This window comes from Rutidosis leptorrhynchoides, chromosome 2 (genome assembly GCF_046630445.1).
Source record: "Rutidosis leptorrhynchoides isolate AG116_Rl617_1_P2 chromosome 2, CSIRO_AGI_Rlap_v1, whole genome shotgun sequence".
In the NCBI taxonomy this organism is placed as follows: domain Eukaryota; kingdom Viridiplantae; phylum Streptophyta; class Magnoliopsida; order Asterales; family Asteraceae; genus Rutidosis; species Rutidosis leptorrhynchoides.
In genome coordinates this window covers 467,579,687-467,602,467 of record NC_092334.1, presented here as the reverse complement: position 1 = coordinate 467,602,467, position 22,781 = coordinate 467,579,687, and the positions used below count along the sequence as shown (strand labels likewise).

At 36.8% G+C, this 22,781-nt stretch overlaps 1 protein-coding gene across 3 annotated transcripts; it reads right to left on the bottom strand.

The window, feature by feature from the left end:
• Nucleotides 1-12,677: 12,677 nt before the first annotated feature.
• On the bottom strand, nucleotides 12,678-16,131 carry LOC139892570 (F-box/FBD/LRR-repeat protein At1g13570-like). Of its 3 annotated transcripts, none has more exons than XM_071875680.1 (5): nucleotides 15,928-16,131; nucleotides 13,945-14,589; nucleotides 13,751-13,870; nucleotides 13,509-13,667; nucleotides 12,678-13,294 (listed from the first exon to the last, which is right to left on the bottom strand). In XM_071875680.1, the coding sequence occupies exons 2-5, from the start codon at nucleotides 14,578-14,580 to the stop codon at nucleotides 12,974-12,976; spliced, it is 1,236 nt and encodes a 411-aa protein (XP_071731781.1). In that variant the 5' UTR covers nucleotides 14,581-14,589; nucleotides 15,928-16,131; the 3' UTR covers nucleotides 12,678-12,973. The 3 variants fall into 3 exon arrangements, with proteins under 3 accessions (XP_071731781.1, XP_071731783.1, XP_071731782.1); XM_071875682.1 differs by having other exon boundaries at nucleotides 13,751-13,843; XM_071875681.1 differs by having other exon boundaries at nucleotides 15,976-16,131.
• Between the last annotated feature and the right edge of the window lie 6,650 nt (nucleotides 16,132-22,781).

Below are 22,781 nucleotides of genomic sequence, written 5' to 3'. Positions count from 1 at the left end.
TTAATAAAAGTGACGTCATAACAAACGTCGAATGTTTTACAATCCAAAAGTAAGCTTCACTAAGTAGAAGCATTAAATAAGTGTACGTGACCACAAAGGTCGTTACATAACATAGTTCCAAAAGTATATAAGTTTGAATGCAAGATAAGTAGTCATGCGATAACAACTCTAAGCAGCGGGTTCTACAGCACGACTAGTATGATAGCGGAAGCGACTTCAAGCACCTGAGAAATACACGCTTAAAAAGGTCAACACAAAGGTTGGTGAGCTATAGTTTAAGTATAACAGTAATGTAAGTAGGCCACGAGATTTCGGTGCTACAACGAGCGTTTCAAAAGTATGTAAAAGTATATGCTTAACCGCGGGCACCCGGTAACTAACTTAACGTTTATGTACCCCCTGAAAGTGCACTTGGAAAGTGCGTATAACCTCGAAGTATTAAACACTCGTTAAATGCTAGCGCGACTAGCCCGAGTGGGGATGTCACACCCTATGGATCCATATCTAAGATTCGCGTTCACGGTTCAAAAACCAATGACTAAACGTTACCGAGCTAAAGGGAATGTTTCTGCCGTTATATAACCCACACATATATAAAGTTTAAGTACTCGTGCCTATTATGTAAAACATAAAATGCGCATGTATTCTCAGTTCCCAAAATAAGTTAAAGTAAAAAGGGAAAGCTATAACTCACAATGATAAGTAGCGGTAAAATAGTAGTAATGTAGAGTCGGGAAAGTGTGCAAGTAATCGGTCCAAAAGTCCTCAACCTAAGTCAAATAGTACTAAGTCAGTAGCTTGTCTTAAAAGGTTGATAAGTATGTAAATAAGGTCATAAGGGTCATCATCAAACATCATCAAACGAAAGGTATAAGTATGTTTTGTTCATAAAGGAAGTTTTAAAACGAAGGCTGACTTCGGTCAGTCACCACGGTCTCTATACCTACTGAAATAAGGTGAGACCAGTGGCCATGGCTCCGTATATGAGTCCCTTAAGTGTGGTAAAAATCTCAGAAGCAAACTCGTCTTAGTTTGACCGTGGCGACGGTTTAAGTGCGAGTAGGTCAGAATTTTCTGCACAACGTTAGAGGACCTAGTGACGATCGGAGGGCCATAAATCCTAAACCGTAACTCGTATTAAGACGAGTCCTAAACGAAAAATTATCTACTCGAACAGAGCTAACTGAATATCACAGTTACAGTAGCCCAGGTGTTTAGGTCTGACTCAGAAAACAGTAAACAGAAAACAGAAACAGAACACTAGAAAAGTAAATGGACTTAGTGACGCTCGGAGGGCCATAGACTCTAAACCGTAACTCGTATGAAGACGAGTCTTATATGAAAAGTTATCTACTCGAAAAGTTCTATCCAAAAATCAAGGTTAGATCAGCCCAGACCTACTGGTCTGTTACGGATTCAGCTGATCAGAAAGTTTGGACAGAACAGTAAGTTTAAGGGAGTTCCGGTGGTTTTGGTGCTTGATGTTCATCATGGTTCTCATCCTTGATGCATATGGCTTCAAGTGTACAACTCATGGATGTGTTTACATCATTTTAACCAAGTCTTGACCATCATAACCCATGTGAAAGTCTAAGTAAAGTCATTAAGTTAAATCATAATTACCATCCCTTGAATCTTTACTTTAGTGAAACCATAGGTTACAAAACTTTGATTATCAACTAGTAAAGTGTAATTTGAGTGCAAGAATGAAAGTGATAAACTAAATAAACAAGTAACAAGTTCATGAGTTTCATACTTTTAAAGATTCAAGCCTAGGTCTTGATCTTTAGGAAGTAAACTTCAAGTTTACTAACATGAATGCATGTATGATTTTTACAACCACGAACTTACAATCTTTTATAACAATAGAGGTAGAACATAAACTAGAGAGTTTTGTTCTTGCATGTTCTTGTTAGCACAAGATAAATGAAGAATCAAACTAGAAAGTTTGCTCCTTAGTAATTAGTATGTAACAACAAGAAACTAGTAATTAAAACAACTACAAGTAAGTAAGCTATAACAAGATTAAGTAACAATTTAACAACAAAAGAAATGATGATGAAGATGATTGTTGGGGGCTGTTTTAGATGAAGAAAAAGAAGAGTAAATAAGCCTTGTTACTTACCAAGTAGAGAGAAAAATGAGATCAATTGAAAGTGTGCAAGTATGTGTAAGTATAAGTGAGATAATACTAGAGAATATGTAGTCAAAATTTAAAAACAATCCCACCCTCCAAGACCCCCATGGTGGACGGTTTTTAGGCCATCCATGGAGTGGTCAACATGCATTATTCTTGCATTGAAGTGTGGTGTTTGTGTGGAATGGGAAAAGCTAAGAGCATGAGGGAATATTGCTAGCATGCTTGTAAGAAATTGTCTTCCACTTAATTTATTTATTCCATGTTTATTATTAATTAGCCATTAACATAATATGGGCTCCTAGTAGTCCATTAAGGGAGGTAGAGTGGGCCTATAAGTCCATAACCATGAGTCCATAACATTTAACAAGCCCAAGTTCAAGTAATTTACAAATTATTCCAACTAAAGCCCAAGTAACTAACTAATCACCATAGTTAATTAAAATGATTAATAAAATTAATCATGAATGTAAATAATACTTGAAATTATTATTCGTGTAAGTTCCGGGTGTCACAAAGACGTTTCGGGCATTAAAGAATCAAGTACGGTTAATCATGGCAACAAGTAAATGTAATAACATACATTCGTTTAATCACACGTATTAATAATAATAATTATTAATAAAATAATGTTGGAAAAACCAGGGTCGTTACATTACCCACCTGTTAAAGAAAATTTCGTCCCGAAATTTTAAGCTGAATCTGAAGGTGATGGAGGAGGTGGAAAAAGGTGAGGATACTTCTGTCTCATTTGATCCTCTCGTTCCCAAGTAAACTCAGGTCCTCGTTTGGCATTCCATCGAACTCGGACGATCGGAATCCTATTATGTTTCAACTCCTTAACTTCACGTTCCATAATTTCAACAGGCTCTTCCACAAAGTGAAGTTTGTCGTCAATAGTAAGTTCCTCCAATGGTATGACCAGTTCAGGTGGAGCAAGACACTTCTTCAAGTTTGATACGTGGAAGGTAGGATGAACTGAGCTCAATTGTGCTGGAAGATCAAGGCGATAAGCAACGGGTCCAACGCGCTCCAAAATTTCAAATGGACCAATGTACCGCGGGTTTAACTTTCCGCGCTTTCCAAAACGAATCACACCCTTCCAAGGTGCAACCTTCAACATAACGCGGTCACCAACGTTGAATTCAAAGTCTTTACGTTTACTATCAGCATAACTCTTTTGGCGATCACGAGCTACCTTGAGTCTGTTTTGAATTTGGGCAATCTTCTCTGATGTTTCGTGGACTATCTCGGGCCCGGTGAGTTGCACTTCACCTAGCTCGGCCCAACAAAGAGGAGAACGGCACTTGCGGCCATACAATGCTTCAAAAGGTGCAGCTTTAATGCTCGAGTGGTAACTGTTGTTGTAAGAGAATTCGGCGAGTGGCAAATGCCTTTCCCAGGCCTTTCCAAAATCAATAACACATGCACGTAGCATGTCCTCCAAGGTTTGAATTGTTCGTTCACTTTACCCGTCAGTCTGAGGGTGATATGCAGTGCTCATGTCGAGACGAGTTCCCATGGCTTCTTGCAAAGAACGCCAAAATCTAGAAGCAAATCGAGGATCGCGATCGGAGATGATCGATAAGGGTATACCGTGTCGTGATACAACCTCTTTAATATAAAGTTGAGCAAGTCTCTCCATTGTATCGGTTTCTTTCATTGCTAAGAAATGTGCAGTCTTGGTAAGACGGTCAACAATAACCCAAATGGTATCGTATCCACCCACTGTCTTTGGCAGTTTGGTGATAAAGTCCATAGTTATCATCTCCCACTTCCATTGTGGGATTTCTGGCTGTTGAAGTAACCCAGAAGGTTTTTGATGCTCGGCTTTAACCTTTGAGCAAGTCAAACACTTACTAACATAAGCTGCAACGTCTTTCTTGAGATTCGGCCACCAATATTGTTCTTTAATATCATGGTACATCTTGCCCGCTCCGGGATGAATCGAATATCTTGACTTGTGAGCTTCATCCAATATGAGGCTCCGTAAGTCTCCATAGCGTGGTACCCAAATTCTTCCGGCATAACATCGGAGTCCGGATTCTCTAACCTCGAATTTAGAGACGAGAATGTTCAAATATTCATATCGTAAGTGCTTCTCTATGAGAGCCTGTTCTTGGGCTGCTCGGATTTGGTTCTGGAGATTGGAATGAATCGTGATGTTCAATGCTCGAACGCGAAGAGGTGCCGATCTCTCCTTTCGGCTTAAGGCGTCAGCAACAACGTTGGCCTTACCCGGATGATAGCGAAGTTCACACTTGTAATCATTTAGCGTCTCAATCCACCTTCGTTGTCTCATATTCAAATGTTTCTGATCGAATATATGCTGGAGACTCTTGTGATCGGTGAAGATAGTGCATTTAGTTTCATAAAGGTAGTGCCTCCACAATTTGAGCGCGAAGACAACGGCTCCAAGTTCAAGATCGTGTGTAGTATAGTTTCGTTCGTGGATCTTAAGTTGACGAGAAGCATAGGCGATGACCTTCGTGCGTTGCATAAGCACACAACCATAACCAGTTTTCGAGGAGTCGCAGTAAACAACAAAATCGTCATTACCCTCAGGAAGTGATAGGATAGGCGCGGTGGTTAACTTCCGTTTCAAGAATTGAAACGCTTTCTCTTGCTCGTCTCCCCAAACGAATTTCTTTCCTTTGTGAGTGAGTGCGGTTAACGGACGTGAAATCAGAGAGAAACCTTCGATAAACCTTCGGTAATAACCGGCAAGACCCAAAAATTGGCGGATGTGAGTCGGAGTAGTGGGGGTCTCCCACTTGCTGATAGCTTCGATCTTGGCGGGATCAACTTTGATGCCCTGGTCACTCACAACATGACCCAAAAACTGAACTTCCTTCAACCAGAATTCACACTTGGAAAACTTTGCGTAAAGTTGCTCACGTCTCAAAAGTTCAAGTACTAATCGGAGATGATGCTCGTGTTCTTCTTCGCTCTTAGAGTAGATGAGGATATCATCTATGAAGACTATAACAAATTTGTCCAAGTACGGCTTGCAAACACGATTCATAAGGTCTATAAATACAGCAGGTGCATTGGTCAGACCGAATGGCATTACAAGAAACTCATAATGTCCGTAGCGGGTTCTAAATGCAGTTTTCATCACGTCACTTTCCTTCACCCTCAACTGGTGATAGCCGGACCGTAAATCGATCTTTGAGTAAACACACGATCCTTGCAGTTGGTCAAAAAGATCGTCAATTCGTGGGAGAGGATATCGATTCTTGATTGTTAATTTGTTGAGCTCACGGTAGTCGATACACATTCGGAAGGATCCATCCTTCTTCTTTACAAACAACACAGGCGCGCCCCATGGCGAAGAACTCGGTTGAATAAACCCTCGATCAAGTAACTCTTGTAGCTGGCTTTGCAATTCTTGCATCTCGGAAGGTGCAAGTCTATAGGGTGCGCGAGCTACAGGTGCAGCTCCTGGCACTAAGTCGATTTGAAATTCTACTGCCCTCGGTGGCGGTAATCCAGGCAATTCTTCGGGAAAGACATCGGAGAACTCGTTCACAATACGCACATCTTCTACTTTCTTCTCCTCGGTTCCTACGGTTTTCACATGAGCTAGGACAGCAAATCGTCCCTTCTTCATGATCTTTTGCGCCTTCACGCAACTAATGAGGTTCAGTTGGGAGCTACATCTCTCCCCATAAATGATCAATGGCTCGTCATCTCCTTGCGGTATGCGGAGTGCTTTGTCTCCACAAATAATCTCGGCCCTTATCTTAGTTAGCCAGTCCATGCCAACAATAACATCAAAACTCCCCAACTTAATGGGTATCAAGTCTATCTCAAAGTCTACCCCGGCTATGTTGATAATAGCCCCTCGGCCAATTTGGTCCACTTTTTCAAGTTTTCCGTTGGCTACCTCGACAAGCATACTTTCCTTTAAAGGAACTAACGACCAATCTAACTTATCACAAAAATGTCTACACACATAGCTCCTATCGGCACCAGTATCAAATAGGACAGAAGTTAAAAGATTGTTGATTTTGAATATACCTGTCACCAAGTCGGGGTTGTCGCGGGCGTCCCTTGCATTAACATTGAAGGCTCTAGCACGTGGTGGTCCGCCATCCTTATGCTTGTTTGGGCACTCGTTCCTGAAATGGCCCGTCTTTCCACACTCATAACATTTCCTAGGCCCATTGTTGTTGTGGTTTGGCTTCACGTTCAAAGTAGTAACCTTACAATCCTTACCAACATGCCCAGTCCGTTGGCATTTCTCACAGACAACATTGCAATACCCGGTGTGGTGCTTATAACACCTCTTGCATTGTGGTAAAGTTCCTTTGTAGTTCGGGTTGGAGCTTGTGCCGGGGTTGGTGTTGTTGTTTTGCCTGAAACCTTCATGTCGCTTCGCCGGGTTTTGATCATAGTTTCTACCTCGGTTGTTGTTGTTGTGGTTGTTGTCCCATTTCCTCTTCTCGCCACTACCAGTTTCAAACTTAGCCTTCTCCGGCTCGTCAAGGATGATTTGATTCAAGAGAGTATGCGCCATGCGCATTGCTTCGGGAACACTTGGTGGCTTGGATGAGGTAACATTGCCCTTGATGGACTTAGGAAGTCCCGAGAAGTATTTTTCCAAGCGCTTAAATTCGGGGGTGACCATGGTCGGGCACATAAGAGCCAACTCCAAAAACCTACGATTGTAACTGTTAAGGTCGTTCCCTACGGTCTTCAATTGCATAAATTCAATTTCCATCTTTTGGATTTCGGTCCTCGGACAGTATTCCTCGATCATAGCAGATTTAAATTCTTCCGAAGGCGTAGCATACGCCTCATCAATTCCTTGAGCTTGGGCCATGGTATTCCACCATGTAAGCGCGCCATCGGAAAGCGTGCAAGATGCAAATTTCGTTTTGTTAGCCTCAGAGCAATTGCTAACCCTGAATACCGATTCTAACTTTTCGAACCATCTTGTGAGACCGACTGGTCCCTCAGTGCCACTGAAGTAGTGCGGCTTACAGCTTTGGAATTCCTTATATGTACACCCAATTTGGACGGGTGGAACAACCGGTGGTGGTGGTGGTGGAGCTTGGGGTTGCCTTTCAGCTAGAGCAGCAGCAACACGCTCGTTAATCATTTCCTCAATTTGTGCTGCGGTAGGGGTTGATCTCCCGTTGGCCATGATGTTCTAAACAAACATTTTGACTCAAGTCAAAATCCAGTATGCAAATAATAATAATATAGTGTATAACAATCAACATGAAAACAGCACAACACATGTTGATTAAGTAACGCAAGCAGATATAAGTACCACAAAACCATGATAATGTAAATAGAACACTTGTGCAAAAAGTAAACAACTCAAATTTCCATTCATTAAAGATAATAAGTTCCATACATTACAATAAGTTCGTACGATACATAAGGGAAATATGAAATTCCAAAAGAGATTACAATACAGAATCTAATACAAAGTCCTACGGTGATGGTGGGTGCAAGATGTCCAAAACCTGAGCCAACTGCTCCTCAAGCTCAGTAACTCGGGCCTGAAGAATCTCAATCTCCCGCCTCAGTCCCTCATTAGAGGAAGATGGTGGGGCAGGTGGTGCTGGCGGTGCAGGTGGTGCTGGTGGTGCAGGTGGTGCTAGTGGTGCTGAAGTAGATGGTCCGGCTCTGGGTGGGGATGGTAATATCAGTGGGTCAGCAGGGTACGGCACCATCCGTTTACGAGCAGTAATCCTCTGACGCCGACCAAAAGCGTCAGTGATAGTACGACCCGGAATAATGCCAGCGAAGCGATACCGCTTCTTCGGCGGGGTAGAGGGTGCCTGAATCGGTCTGTCAGCGGGATCCTCCTCATCACTGGAGTCATCAGATGTGGTGTCGTCTGAAGGAGCATCGGTGGAAGACCCGTCGTCTGAATCATGTGGTGGTGACACGGGTGGCTCAACTGGATATCCGAAGGCGGCCAACATCTGTCGGTGTCGGCCTGGCGTATTCACTGCTAGGTATCCGTCGGGAGTGCGTCGGCAGGGAGTGCGCCAGTGATTACGAAAAGGACCCTCCCCGAACTCCGCGGGGATCTCCATACCACCAATGCGAGCCAGTTGCCTCGGGGGTCTGGAAGAAGACGCTGGGGCAGGTGCACTAGAGCTAGCTCCGGAAGTGGAAGCGCCGGGATCGCCAGTGGGTGTCGGGGCCGAAATATCGGCAGCAGCAGCAGCAGCAGGTATAGCAGTAGGTGGGACAACGGGGTCTGAGCCTGTACTGCCCGGAATGCCAGCAGGTGGAACGTCCGACATCTGAACAAGGAAAAATAAATTTTTCCATGTCAGTAAGTCATAAAGCACGCAAATAATTGGCCAATAGTTTAAATCATGTATAACAGTAACTAGCATGGCAATAACAGCAAATCGTATGAAAGTAGCATGCAATCGAAAGCAAATAATAGCATGCAGTAGTGAAAACATGTAGTAACATACGGCATATAGCAGTAAAGGTAAGCAGCAACATGTAGTAAACACAGCGGAAACAAGTAAACTAGCAAGTTGTAGATTAGTCCTATTAGTGAATCCTACTCGGGTCGGTCTTAGACTCACTAATGCATCCTAATTCCCTACAACCAAGGCTCTGATACCAAATGTGACGCCCCGTACTAAATCATCACGTACGGACCATCATCAACAGGATCATTACAAGGTTAAGTACTATATGCGTTTTCAAAACAGAGTTTGCATTCATTAATAAAAGTGACGTCATAACAAACGTCGAATGTTTTACAATCCAAAAGTAAGCTTCACTAAGTAGAAGCATTAAATAAGTGTACGTGACCACAAAGGTCGTTACATAACATAGTTCCAAAAGTATATAAGTTTGAATGCAAGATAAGTAGTCATGCGATAACAACTCTAAGCAGCGGGTTCTACAGCACGACTAGTATGATAGCGGAAGCGACTTCAAGCACCTGAGAAATACACGCTTAAAAAGGTCAACACAAAGGTTGGTGAGCTATAGTTTAAGTATAACAGTAATGTAAGTAGGCCACGAGATTTCGGTGCTACAACGAGCGTTTCAAAAGTATGTAAAAGTATATGCTTAACCGCGGGCACCCGGTAACTAACTTAACGTTTATGTACCCCCTGAAAGTGCACTTGGAAAGTGCGTATAACCTCGAAGTATTAAACACTCGTTAAATGCTAGCGCGACTAGCCCGAGTGGGGATGTCACACCCTATGGATCCATATCTAAGATTCGCGTTCACGGTTCAAAAACCAATGACTAAACGTTACCGAGCTAAAGGGAATGTTTCTGCCGTTATATAACCCACACATATATAAAGTTTAAGTACTCGTGCCTATTATGTAAAGCATAAAATGCGCATGTATTCTCAGTTCCCAAAATAAGTTAAAGTAAAAAGGGAAAGCTATAACTCACAATGATAAGTAGCGGTAAAATAGTAGTAATGTAGAGTCGGGAAAGTGTGCAAGTAATCGGTCCAAAAGTCCTCAACCTAAGTCAAATAGTACTAAGTCAGTAGCTTGTCTTAAAAGGTTGATAAGTATGTAAATAAGGTCATAAGGGTCATCATCAAACATCATCAAACGAAAGGTATAAGTATGTTTTGTTCATAAAGGAAGTTTTAAAACGAAGGCTGACTTCGGTCAGTCACCAATGTCTCTATACCTACTGAAATAAGGTGAGACCAGTGGCCATGGCTCCGTATATGAGTCCCTTAAGTGTGGTAAAAATCTCAGAAGCAAACTCGTCTTAGTTTGACCGTGGCGACGGTTTAAGTGCGAGTAGGTCAGAATTTTCTGCACAACGTTAGAGGACCTAGTGACGATCGGAGGGCCATAAATCCTAAACCGTAACTCGTATTAAGACGAGTCCTAAACGAAAAATTATCTACTCGAACAGAGCTAACTTAATATCACAGTTACAGTAGCCCAGGTGTTTAGGTCTGACTCAGAAAACAGTAAACAGAAAACAGAAACAGAACACTAGAAAAGTAAATGGACTTAGTGACGCTCGGAGGGCCATAGACTCTAAACCGTAACTCGTATGAAGACGAGTCTTATATGAAAAGTTATCTACTCGAAAAGTTCTATCCAAAAATCAAGGTTAGATCAGCCCAGACCTACTGGTCTGTTACGGATTCAGCTGATCAGAAAGTTTGGACAGAACAGTAAGTTTAAGGGAGTTCCGGTGGTTTTGGTGCTTGATGTTCATCATGGTTCTCATCCTTGATGCATATGGCTTCAAGTGTACAACTCATGGATGTGTTTACATCATTTTAACCAAGTCTTGACCATCATAACCCATGTGAAAGTCTAAGTAAAGTCATTAAGTTAAATCATAATTACCATCCCTTGAATCTTTACTTTAGTGAAACCATAGGTTACAAAACTTTGATTATCAACTAGTAAAGTGTAATTTGAGTGCAAGAATGAAAGTGATAAACTAAATAAACAAGTAACAAGTTCATGAGTTTCATACTTTTAAAGATTCAAGCCTAGGTCTTGATCTTTAGGAAGTAAACTTCAAGTTTACTAACATGAATGCATGTATGATTTTTACAACCACGAACTTACAATCTTTTATAACAACAGAGGTAGAACATAAACTAGAGAGTTTTGTTCTTGCATGTTCTTGTTAGCACAAGATAAATGAAGAATCAAACTAGAAAGTTTGCTCCTTAGTAATTAGTATGTAACAACAAGAAACTAGTAATTAAAACAACTACAAGTAAATAAACTATAACAAGATTAAGTAACAATTTAACAACAAAAGAAATGATGATGAAGATGATTGTTGGGGGCTGTTTTAGATGAAGAAAAAGAAGAGTAAATAAGCCTTGTTACTTACCAAGTAGAGAGAAAAATGAGATCAATTGAAAGTGTGCAAGTATGTGTAAGTATAAGTGAGATAATACTAGAGAATATGTAGTCAAAATTTAAAAACAATCCCACCCTCCAAGACCCCCATGGTGGACGGTTTTTAGGCCATCCATGGAGTGGTCAACATGCATTATTCTTGCATTGAAGTGTGGTGTTTGTGTGGAATGGGAAAAGCTAAGAGCATGAGGGAATATTGCTAGCATGCTTGTAAGAAATTGTCTTCCACTTAATTTATTTATTCCATGTTTATTATTAATTAGCCATTAACATAATATGGGCTCCTAGTAGTCCATTAAGGGAGGTAGAGTGGGCCTATAAGTCCATAACCATGAGTCCATAACATTTAACAAGCCCAAGTTCAAGTAATTTACAAATTATTCCAACTAAAGCCCAAGTAACTAACTAATCACCATAGTTAATTAAAATGATTAATAAAATTAATCATGAATGTAAATAATACTTGAAATTATTATTCGTGTAAGTTCCGGGTGTCACAAAGACGTTTCGGGCATTAAAGAATCAAGTACGGTTAATCATGGCAACAAGTAAATGTAATAACATACATTCGTTTAATCACACGTATTAATAATAATAATTATTAATAAAATAATGTTGGAAAAACCAGGGTCGTTACACAATCTATACTACCCAACATGCCCGGAAAACCATGAATCCTTTCATGACCTTCATACAAACGATGAATGTCGTGCAAAGTAGGCTCTCTTAGGTACACGTTACCACGTGAATCTTGTCTTCGATGAAACCATCTAAAATAATACGGCAATGGATTTGCTGAGTAGCTTAGAATATCATTCATAATCCTAAGAAAAACACGTCGCCGCATTCGAAATCTTCGTTTGAAATTATCAGCCGAATATTTGCAACCCTCGTTAAAATAATCGTCCATCAAACGATCATGTGCTTCATAATGATTTCGACGTATATAACGATGTGAGTTAACTTCTTCTTCATCGGATAAATTTTCAATTACGTTTATTGTGTACTCCGTGAACGAGTCGCCGGAAGAACTCGAAGAAGACGACATATTTTGGGAAAAAGATAAAAAAAATTGATGAATAAAGATATAAAGTGGTGAAAGGTGAATAATGAGTGTGTGTGTGTTAAAATGTAGTGTTATTTATAGTGTAAAAAAGGAAAAAGAAGAAGAAAAAAAAAAAAAAATACCCCAAAACTAGGCGTTAAACGGCTAGTTTTTTCAAAAAATCAAACAATTCATCCGTTGCCACCAGCGTCGGTTTGTGGAGGTTGGAAATCGACGGCGGGATCGACGCCGTGCCGGTGTCGACCGACCGTCGATCCCGACGTCGATTTGGGGTTGACGGTCGATTTTCCCATGGACACCGAGAGCTCTTACACTCAACTCCCTAGTCCCATGTGTGCAGCTTTATTTTTATTTTTTTAATCGTGAATTATTTGTTTTAATTGTTAGTTAATTACATCATAATTATTTCTTCAAATTAACTACATAATATGCCACGTGTTCCAGATTATATTTTAATGCCTGAGTTTATCTATTTAATGACGTCAGCGAAATAGAATTTTATAAGAACTTATAGATAGAAGCCGATATTTAATAAATCAAACAAATTAAGGATAGTGTAACAGGATTGTCAATTTGTCACTACGCATTACTGAATTTTTGCTAACAATAATATCAAGGATGACTCCTTTAATGGACATACAAAGATGAGAAAACTGATAGCATGTTTTAAGACCCTGTTTTCCTTAACCGGATCTACTCGGCGAAACATTAGCTTATTGTTCATGATAGAAGGCAAGAACATAAATTAAAGATGACAAATAGCAACTCAGCCACAACTCTTTATCAACCCATAAGTTTCGAGTATGATGCCAAAAACAAAAAATATCAAATGATTCAACCCAAAAAGTCACAAAAGAACAAGTAGCAAATAACCATCAGTAGTAGATTACATCATCAATCTCAATTTTAGCTTCCACTCACCGATTTATGTGATCTAAAAATGACATGATCTTTACCACCATGAAAACCAACGATTTCAACCATTCGGGATGCAGGCGGGGAGGATAAAAGATCGTTTACTAACTTCAAAGTTACAACTTTTAATCTAAGCTTCTTAAGAATAGGTGACTTGGCCAAAATAAGCCTCGCAAACTCCAACAAATGCCTTGTATCGTCACTATTTTCAATCTCCAATTCAATCAAATGTTCTAACCAGATATCCGAACAATCTCGCATTGTAACAGAATATAAGCTATTGTCAAAGTTCATCCATGGCAGATCTTTCATCTGCCAATGTTAAATAGAAGAAGCCTTTAATATGAGAGTAAAATAATATATATACAATAATGGAATTGAATTCATGGTATTTTGGGTAAAAAGCCACTTTTAACCCTTAAATTGGCTATATATGATATGATATGTTAAGACCTAAGAGACATGACATGAAATTCAATCAAAATTAATTAATAGGATACAAGAAAGATAGATGCATGTTGTTTACCTCTAGTGTTAGTTTCTCTAAGTTTGGGGAGCTTCTGATCATAAGTATAAAAATCAGCAACCAATTATTTATAAGGAAAGACATTCCTTCCAAACGTAAGCTTTTGAGGTGGACTAACGCAGTTGCAAGCTTTCGTGGGACCACCCCTCTACATAAACACTTCAAACACAGGCCAAACAAGTATAAATAATGAAGTTTTTATATTGAATCAGTTACATATAACATATTACGTGTTAAATTACCTCAATCTCCCAAACAGTAAGAGTAAGATGTTCAATCACATTCAAGAACTGAAATAGCTCATCGATGGTTCCATATTCATCTTCATCAATGATCTGAATACTACAATAATCTCCTGTAAGCTGCAACAACTTACAATAATTGAATAAGCAATGAAAGCCCATGAGCTTTAATGCTATAGTAACAAATAATTTACCATTGTGAAGCTTTTAAGTAGTGGATTATTGGATAAGATGTGCATTAGTGCAGGTTTATGAATGTTGACATGCTCCAAGCATAAGGTTTTCAGGCTACCAAATCCGTTGAATGTTGGTGCATCGTAAATACCACAATTAGAAAGACATAGGTCTGTTAACTGATGAAACGAGAAGATGGATAATGGCATATCACATGGGGAACTCAAACGAAGTTTCTTGACAGTATTCTTTCTCGACAAATGAAGTAATATTTGGTCTATTTCCACCCAATCAATAGTTGTGCCAGATAATCTCGTGGAAAGGGTGAAGTCAATTAATGGTCCCTGATGTTGTAACAAGAATTGGCGTATAGCATCGAAGAATTTACATCTCTTACTCATATTTTTCATTTCACTTGGAGGATTTTCAAACTCTTGCTCGATAACGGGCAGCTGATTTTCATTGATTGATTCATCATCGAAGAAATCCTCATAAAATGCAGCTTTAGGAACTTTGCTCCAACTGTACCTCCATTCCTTAGAGAGAATGCTTGCTCGTATTATCTCTTCAGTTGGTAGACGCCATATGATGTTTTCTATTATGTCTGAAGGAAGGGTGCTGATCGATTCATCTAACACCAACCCTTGAGCATTCATCTTGGAACACTAAATCAAAATGCAAAAAAGACTAGTAATTTAACAAAATATAAATTAGAATATTAACAAACCAAATAGTTACTCTGTTAAACGTTTAAATCGCTATTGAGACAAAAATCACTAGATTACAAACCTTGGTTAACAGGTGAAATATATCACAGCTGATTGAGAGAGAGAATAAATCAGAGAAGAAACGATGAATCTAATCTAATTTCTAATTGTAAATACATTGTCCAAATGAAACAGAGAAGATATGTAACAGTCACTATTATGGTAATATGCTTACAAATCAAATTCTTAAAGAGTTTCTTGATCTCATAATTTAAATTTGTGTATTTAGTAAGCTTACTTGTATTAAATTAAATTTATAATCAAATAAACCCATTTACATCCATACTTCCTACTCATATAGAGATTATGTCCATCTTAAAAGAAAATATTAGGAAGCGCTCTTCAAACTACTCTCAGATCTTATAAGCTTTCAATCACACCAATAGAACGGAATAGTAAGCAAATTACCATCATAATATTTCGCTAATTACAAACTACATCTACCAATTTACTTGTACATGTTGTTTCAAAGTGAGTAAATGAAATTTTATCAACATATGACTAAATCAAATGCAACCTGCTGCAATGGCCCAAGATTAGGTTTCTAAACTATGATCGTTCTAAATGTTGTGAAAATGAGTTCAGTAAACAACAAATAAATTATAATAAAAAAACAGAAATGGATATAAATAAATATGTAAAACTAACAGTGTAGTGAAAGAAAGAAAGACAATTGATTCAGTTAAACCGTACAAAGATCTCGCTATACTTACTTTTATTTGAGCTACAAACAATCTTCAATTAATCTGCATTTCCTAGATAGAGTTATTCAACTACTTAAACCAAGAATAACCATACATCCAAGTTCGGAAGAAAGAAATGTTAACGATCAAAAACGTACAAGAACAACTACTAATACTACCATTTGACACGTTGATTATGATCGAATACCAAGTGGATATACAAAAGCTTCACATATTTTTAGGCAATATTTGTGTAGATTAGCATTTGATTGCATATATTTTGGTAACAAAAAACAAAATGTAATTGCATATAGCTTCTACCCATGGATTGATCAAAATAAAAAACCGGAGAATTTGTGGACCAAACTAACAATAAAAAATGCAACTTAATATCAATACATGGATGCAAAGAAGGACGAATAACCTGAAAACTGTAAACAATCGATGAATAACCCTAAATGTGTTCATATGTATACTGCAAAAACTAAAGCATGAATAAACTAATTGAAGAAGAAACTGTATATATGACTAGCAAAAAATCAGATAACGATACCTAATCGAAGAAGCTTTAATCAATTCGAATCGTCCGATTAATAACTACCTTTTAACCTTAGTGGCAATATTAGATGAATATCGACTGTAGTTCATCACAATAGGCCGATTGTTGAGGTCTATGTGCAAGAGGTTTATCTGCGAATTTTAAAATCGTTAGGGTTTGTGAATTAAATTAGGGTTCATGTTAGTAGCATAAGGTTGAAAGGAATTCAACTATCGAAGGCGGTAACAGATGAGGACAAAATAAAACGATTAATTTCGTATTTGACAAAATTGATCATTTCGTCCCCTTATTTTCTATTTTCTTTCTTAGTTTCATCTTTGTATTTTATTTCCTGTAAAGTTTTTTAAAGTTCCAATTTTATCCCTCACCTTAACAAAGTTTAACTGAGTCTGTTAAAACTATTCACAAAGGACAATCCACGTAATATTCAACTAATTAAATTATGAAAATGTGCATTTTGTTTTTTCAAAAGTAGGGGAAAAGGGGAAAATACAAAAAACATCAATCTTTGAAAACGTTCTTCTTTCTTCCCCAAAAACCACTACAACAACTTACATCATACTTTGATTTATTCGATTCTTGTGTTTGTTAAATCTATTTTACATATTGATAGATACACATATAATTTTATCTATTAATTAATAAAAATGTCGACGGAGGATGAGAAATTATTGAAAGAAGGGAAGAAGTTGCCATGGGAAGATCGATTATTACATAGGAACTGGAAGGATCGTAATGATGCCAACATTGATCTTGCCGCTTTATGTGACTCTATCACCGATCCTAAAGATCCACGTATTCGTGAATTAAGTTAGGGTTTTAAACTCGATCTGTGTAATGTATGCTGAATATTGCGGAATTATATTGATTATTGTTTGTTTAATTAGGGCAATTGCTTACTTAAAAGCCGCTTTATGATCTGTTGACCGACAATTGATACACCGAGAACTTCTTTCTCAACGGAGAGGGACCGGAGGACGTTGCCGTGATCGTACTACCGGAGTAGTTCGTCATAAAGTGAAGGCTGTGTTGGTGCCGTTTACTAGAACTTCTTCGTAGAGTAAATGTTGGCTGAAGGAAGACAACTTTTAGTAAGCTTATATTTATTATCATCTTTAAATGATTAGTTGTGTATGAACATGGCTTCTGGTAATTAATAATATGTGTAGTTACATGATGACTAGTTTCTTTTTTATTCCATTAATTTTTGCAGATAGATCTTGGTGTGTTGGTACAAAACAGAATTGTTGAAGCTTTAGCAATCAAGTGTGATTATGAATATATTGTATTAAGACGTCGTCTTTATGGTTTGAATTGTAATGAGTTCTGATTAATATATTAGAGGAAGAAGGAATTGATCGAATATATAATGAGAGGAAGAAGAAATTGATTTTTGTAATTTAATTGGTTAAAAATTATGTGGATAGTCTCTGTGAATAGTTTTAACAGACTTAGTTAACTTTCGTTAGGGTGAGGGATGCAATTGGGACTTTAAAATGTTTTTAAGGATAAAAAAAAGCAGAAAATAAAATACAGGAATGAAATGGGCAAAAAGCGAAAAACACGGGGATGAAATGAGCAATTTTGTCTTTGTATTTATATCATCACCAGTCCTGACGATGTATATACCAAACATTACGACGACTTTGTCCAACTTCAAAGATTCTTCTAAACTAAACCTTATAAGTTCGTCATCATCAGTGTTATACTGAAATAGTTAATAAAATAGAAATGGTGATCAACTGACAAGAGTGGATATTGAAGAGTTTTTGTCGTTTTAATCAAATCATAGTTTAACAATGTATCTAGTTTCATGTACTTACTGCCATAGATAAATCAACGATAAGTAATTTGTAACTAAAATAAGTTTAACAACATATCTTCTATGTTTTGCAATCCGGAAAGTTTCAGTTCCATATGTTAACCAAACACTTTTTATGGGCATGTTACAAATCTCCAATTTAAAAAAAGCAACACAAACAATAAGCAACCACCACATTCCTATCCCAAATACATTTAGGGAGGTGATAATTCCAAACATGTAATTGATAGATCCACACATAAATGTAGTTACTTTTCAGTTATACCCTCCAATATTTTGAAATAGAAAATTTGTATAACACATCGTTAAGGGTAACTTAGTAAATTTGTGTGTATCTATCAAATACAAGTTTGGAAATATCAATTCCCATACATTTAACTTATGTTAAAAAGCATATGTGTGTTTTTTGTGACTTTGCATCATAAATATTAAGTTGAAATGGTACCTTCTTTTGTTCACAAATAGCAGGATCGAAAAACCAGACTGCATTCATAAAATCAGCAACTCACTGAATTCAGTTTTCAAAAACTGATTGAAGTACCACATCTTGTCTTCCAGATTTTAAGTAGAAGACCCTAGTTGAAGCATCTTCAAAAGATATTTTCTTATGCCTTTACCATGTGCGCATTCGATGTAGATGAATGAAGAATTGATTTTCGTTCGTGAAGATTGGCGTGTGCTTTTTCAGAGGGAATTAGGTTTTTTTTTTACCTAGATGTAAAGTGAATGATTTTAAAATTAGAGAACCCCATTTTTTTCTATTCATTGAAATTATGAGGTCATAATCATGATGTGAAGATTTTAAGAGTGTAGATTAAGGGGAATCTTAAGAATGAAAGACTAGGATTAGCTGATAGAAATTTAGATGATCTATTTTTGTTTTTTCTTATTATATGTAACCGAAGTTGTATATGGTCAAAATGTATATACATAAACGTTAACTTTAACATAATTGTCTAAAAATATTCATTTTATTCAAAAACTCTAATGTTCTTGTTTAAATTCATGTTATAATGTTGACTAATATTGACTTTAATCGAGTATAATTTCCAAATTCGATTTTGACCCTTTAATCGACGTAGACCGATTAACTAAATGGATTTTGATAAATCGAAACGAATTGCTCATAAAAATGAGTAATCGGAGATTAATCGGTAAGTAATCGGGTTTTTTACAACAGTGCATATATATACATATATATTTATATTTATATTTTATATTATACTAGTAACCTTTTATCATAATCGGTGTTTATATTATTCGTAAGCCTGTATCGAATATATTAGTTTAGTTTTTAGAGACAACTAGTTGTTGAACCCTCGCTTCGCGCCGGGGGTTCGGTTTTCAATGTATTTTATTGCGTTTAGTTTGTAAAATTATTTCGTGGCTAAAGAAAGATATCGTTGAAGCGCAACTTGAGTCGAAATAAAAGGTACAACCCGTGAAAGATTTAAATGTTATTTTAAATTAACAATATATGTCCATCTCTGCGTTTAGCTATGTAATTATCGACTTTTAAAAATTTGACGCAAAATCAACGTGTTTGAAAAGTACCCCGATTTTTTAGCTTTTTTAAAAAGCGTCCGTTTTGCGTATAGTTAATGACATTTTGTTCCTAAAATTATTTCGAGTTTAACGATGGTGTCGGAAAAATTTAACTCGTTGCGAGCGAGAAGATATGACCCGTTGAATATTTGGGTTGAGTTTATTTAAGATTTTTTTTATAAAAATAGTTATTTGACACTTTACCCCCTGTTTGGGGGGTCGATTTGAATATTTGAAAAAAGTGGTATAGTGAAATTTAATTAGAATTTTAAATAAAAAAAAGTAAAATGACGAAAATACCTCTAATTACTATTCACCATTTTTATCAATTAGATAATATAGTAATAGTAATAAGACATAATGAACTTTTATGATGTGACAATAAATAAAAACTGATTTCATGCACGTGCAAATTGTAGTGTAATGTGATTAATCAAGTTTTTTTCTCCAAGTATCGGTAACACATCATAATATTTCGTTCATTATATAAATTATATTAGCCTAAGCATGGGTTGCCGTTTTGTTTATAAATTTTTTGGACTTTTTCTCATTTTAATGTCGTTTTTACCCATTGATAAATTATATTAACCTAAGCATGAGTTGCCGTTTTGTTTATAAATTTTTTGAACTTTTCCTCATTTTGATGTCGTTTTTGCCCATTGATATGACATCACTACAGTAACACAATTTTTTTTATCATTCAATTTAATAAGTGGGAAACGTGCTACTTATTTGTAATTTCACCTCCTTCACTAATACTTCTACTAAAATTGTTGATGACAATTAACGCATATGTGTAATATAAATATATATATATATATATATATATATATATATATATATATATATATATATATATATATATATATATATATATATATATATATATATATATATATATATATATATACTAGCTTAATACTCGCGAATTCGCGGGATTATGCATGCAAATTTTTGTCATGGAGTTTTAATTACATTTAAACGAATTTTTCGTATCATATATTTAGTTACATCGTATGCAATGAAGTTAAGATCGACACTTGTCATGGAGTTTTACATTTAAACGAATTTTTCGTATCATATATTTAGTTACATCGTATGCAATGAAGTTAAGATCGACAAAAAGAGAATGAAAACCTTGGGATTTTTTATATCGTTTCAGTTTATCTTTATCATTTCTATCATTTGTGGCTTCATAGACCCAATAGCAACCTAACCCGACAGCACTACTGAACTTTGAAACACTGTATCGATAATGACTTGTATGACTTAACAATCAAGTTAAATTAAATTGCTAAAAGATAGTACAAAATATCACTCACATTTTAACACATAGGTAGTGTTTTGAGGTCAATAAACAATGATGAATAAAATACACAGATGAAGCTCATTATCTGGAAGACCTAATAGGGCAAGCGTATATGAAATTCCGTGGAGCATGCACTTTAACACGTGAAATATGTTGCAAGAAAATTTGTCAATGTATTGGAAAGTCGCAATCAATTTTTAGATCCACCATTTTTACGATGACCATTTTGTGTATGTACCATTGACAACCTCTTCTTCTTGTCCGGTAATTAGGTCACAAGGAATGTTTGCTTTCTTAATCATTTTGCGCTTAATCTTGCAAAATCGAATTTGACTTATATACACACTCATAGGAGTAACATAAACAGGCAAGTAAAACTCAAACGTAAACTAAATTAGTAACGTTTACTTTGTACCTACAATGCGAATGTTTCAATTACAAAAACCACAACCCGTATAAATGAAATGCACATGTTAAAATATCATGATAAGTATTACATTAACGAATTAAGAAAATTTGGGAAGGAAAGTAGAAAACATTATGTTCAGCATCTAAATTTTGAGGAACCATTCAACAGAAAAACAATAAAAATGACATCAATTCAAATATACACAAAAGCTGAGATAGTCTTCATCATAATTAAACAAATAAAGTGCTACAAATCCAATAAACATCAACAAACTCATTATAAACGAAAAACACGAACAAAAAACCACGATTTAAACAAATGATATTCATCATCAACCATAGTTACAAACCTTCATTAAACTATAATATACACCATAATATTTCGAGGTTTAAAAGAAGAGAATTATACAACAGAGTTGTGTTTGTTAACAATTGATATGCGGAAATATTAATTGAAAGTAAACTGAATTCATTATCATTGAATTGATTATGAACTAAAAGAAGACTATAAACTTTGAGGACTACATTTTGAATATATTGCTTTAATCGTTTAATGAAGATTACAAAGTCCTATATTTATACCAGTAAAAAAGGCATGGAGCCTATTGTAAAATGATAACATAGAAAAGCATCTTTCTTTATTAAGCATTCTCTGTAGCTCTCCATATCCGTTGAATGCATCTCTTTAATATATCATGTGACACATCTATAAGTGGAAGTGTTGAAGATGTCTTTCTTCATCCAAAAGATGCTTTCACATTTAAGGAAATAATCATTTTTATTTCTAACACTCCACCTCAAGTTGAATAGTGGGAATTTCACAATTCAACTTGCCCAATACATCGTTGAGGAGTCTTTCGTTGACTAGTCAATCACGAGCTAGTCTTCAATTTTGTTCAGTTGATTTTCGGCTTGAACTTCTTTGATTTGCCTCCTGACATGAACCCAATTCATCTTGCACCTTCACTGGTTCGCCTGGAGTATTCATCTTCCCGACATGAACCCAGTATAACTTGGACCTTCATTGGTTCGCTTGGATATTTAGGACACCAACATGAACCCATTTCAATCTTGAACCTTTACTGGTTCGCCAGGGAGTATTCAATTTCTAGACATGAACCCGGTCCAACTTGCACCTTTACTGGTTCGCCTAGGAATATTCAGATTCCAAACATGAACCCAGTTCATTATTGAACCTTGTCTGGTTCGCTTGGAATATCTAAGTTTTCGTTTCCTGACATGAACCCAGTTCAACGTGAACCTTGTTTGGTTCGCCAGACATGGCCCAGTTTAATCTTGAATCTTGTTTGGTTCGCTTGACATGAACCCAGTTCGACGCGAACCTTGTTTGGTTCGTCAAGGAATATTCAGTCAACATACATGAATCCAGTTCAATCTTAAACCTTAACTAGTTCGCCAGGTAGTATTCAATTTCTAGACATGAACCCAGTGTAACTTGGACCTTTACTGGTTCGCCTAGGAATATTCAGATTTCAAACATGAACCCAATTCTTTCTGGACCCTTGTTTGATTCGTCTGGACTATTTAAGTTTCCCGACATGAGCCCAGCTCTGCTTGAACCTTGATTGGTTCGCCCGACATGAATTAGTTCAATCTTGAACCTTGTTTGGTTCGCCTAACATGAACCCAGTTCAGCTTTAGCCTTGTTTGGTTCGCCTGACATGAACCCAACTTAATTTGAACTTAGATTCGTTATATGCCGAAGTGTCTTGCTTTATTCCATTAGATGCTCCGGTAATCAAC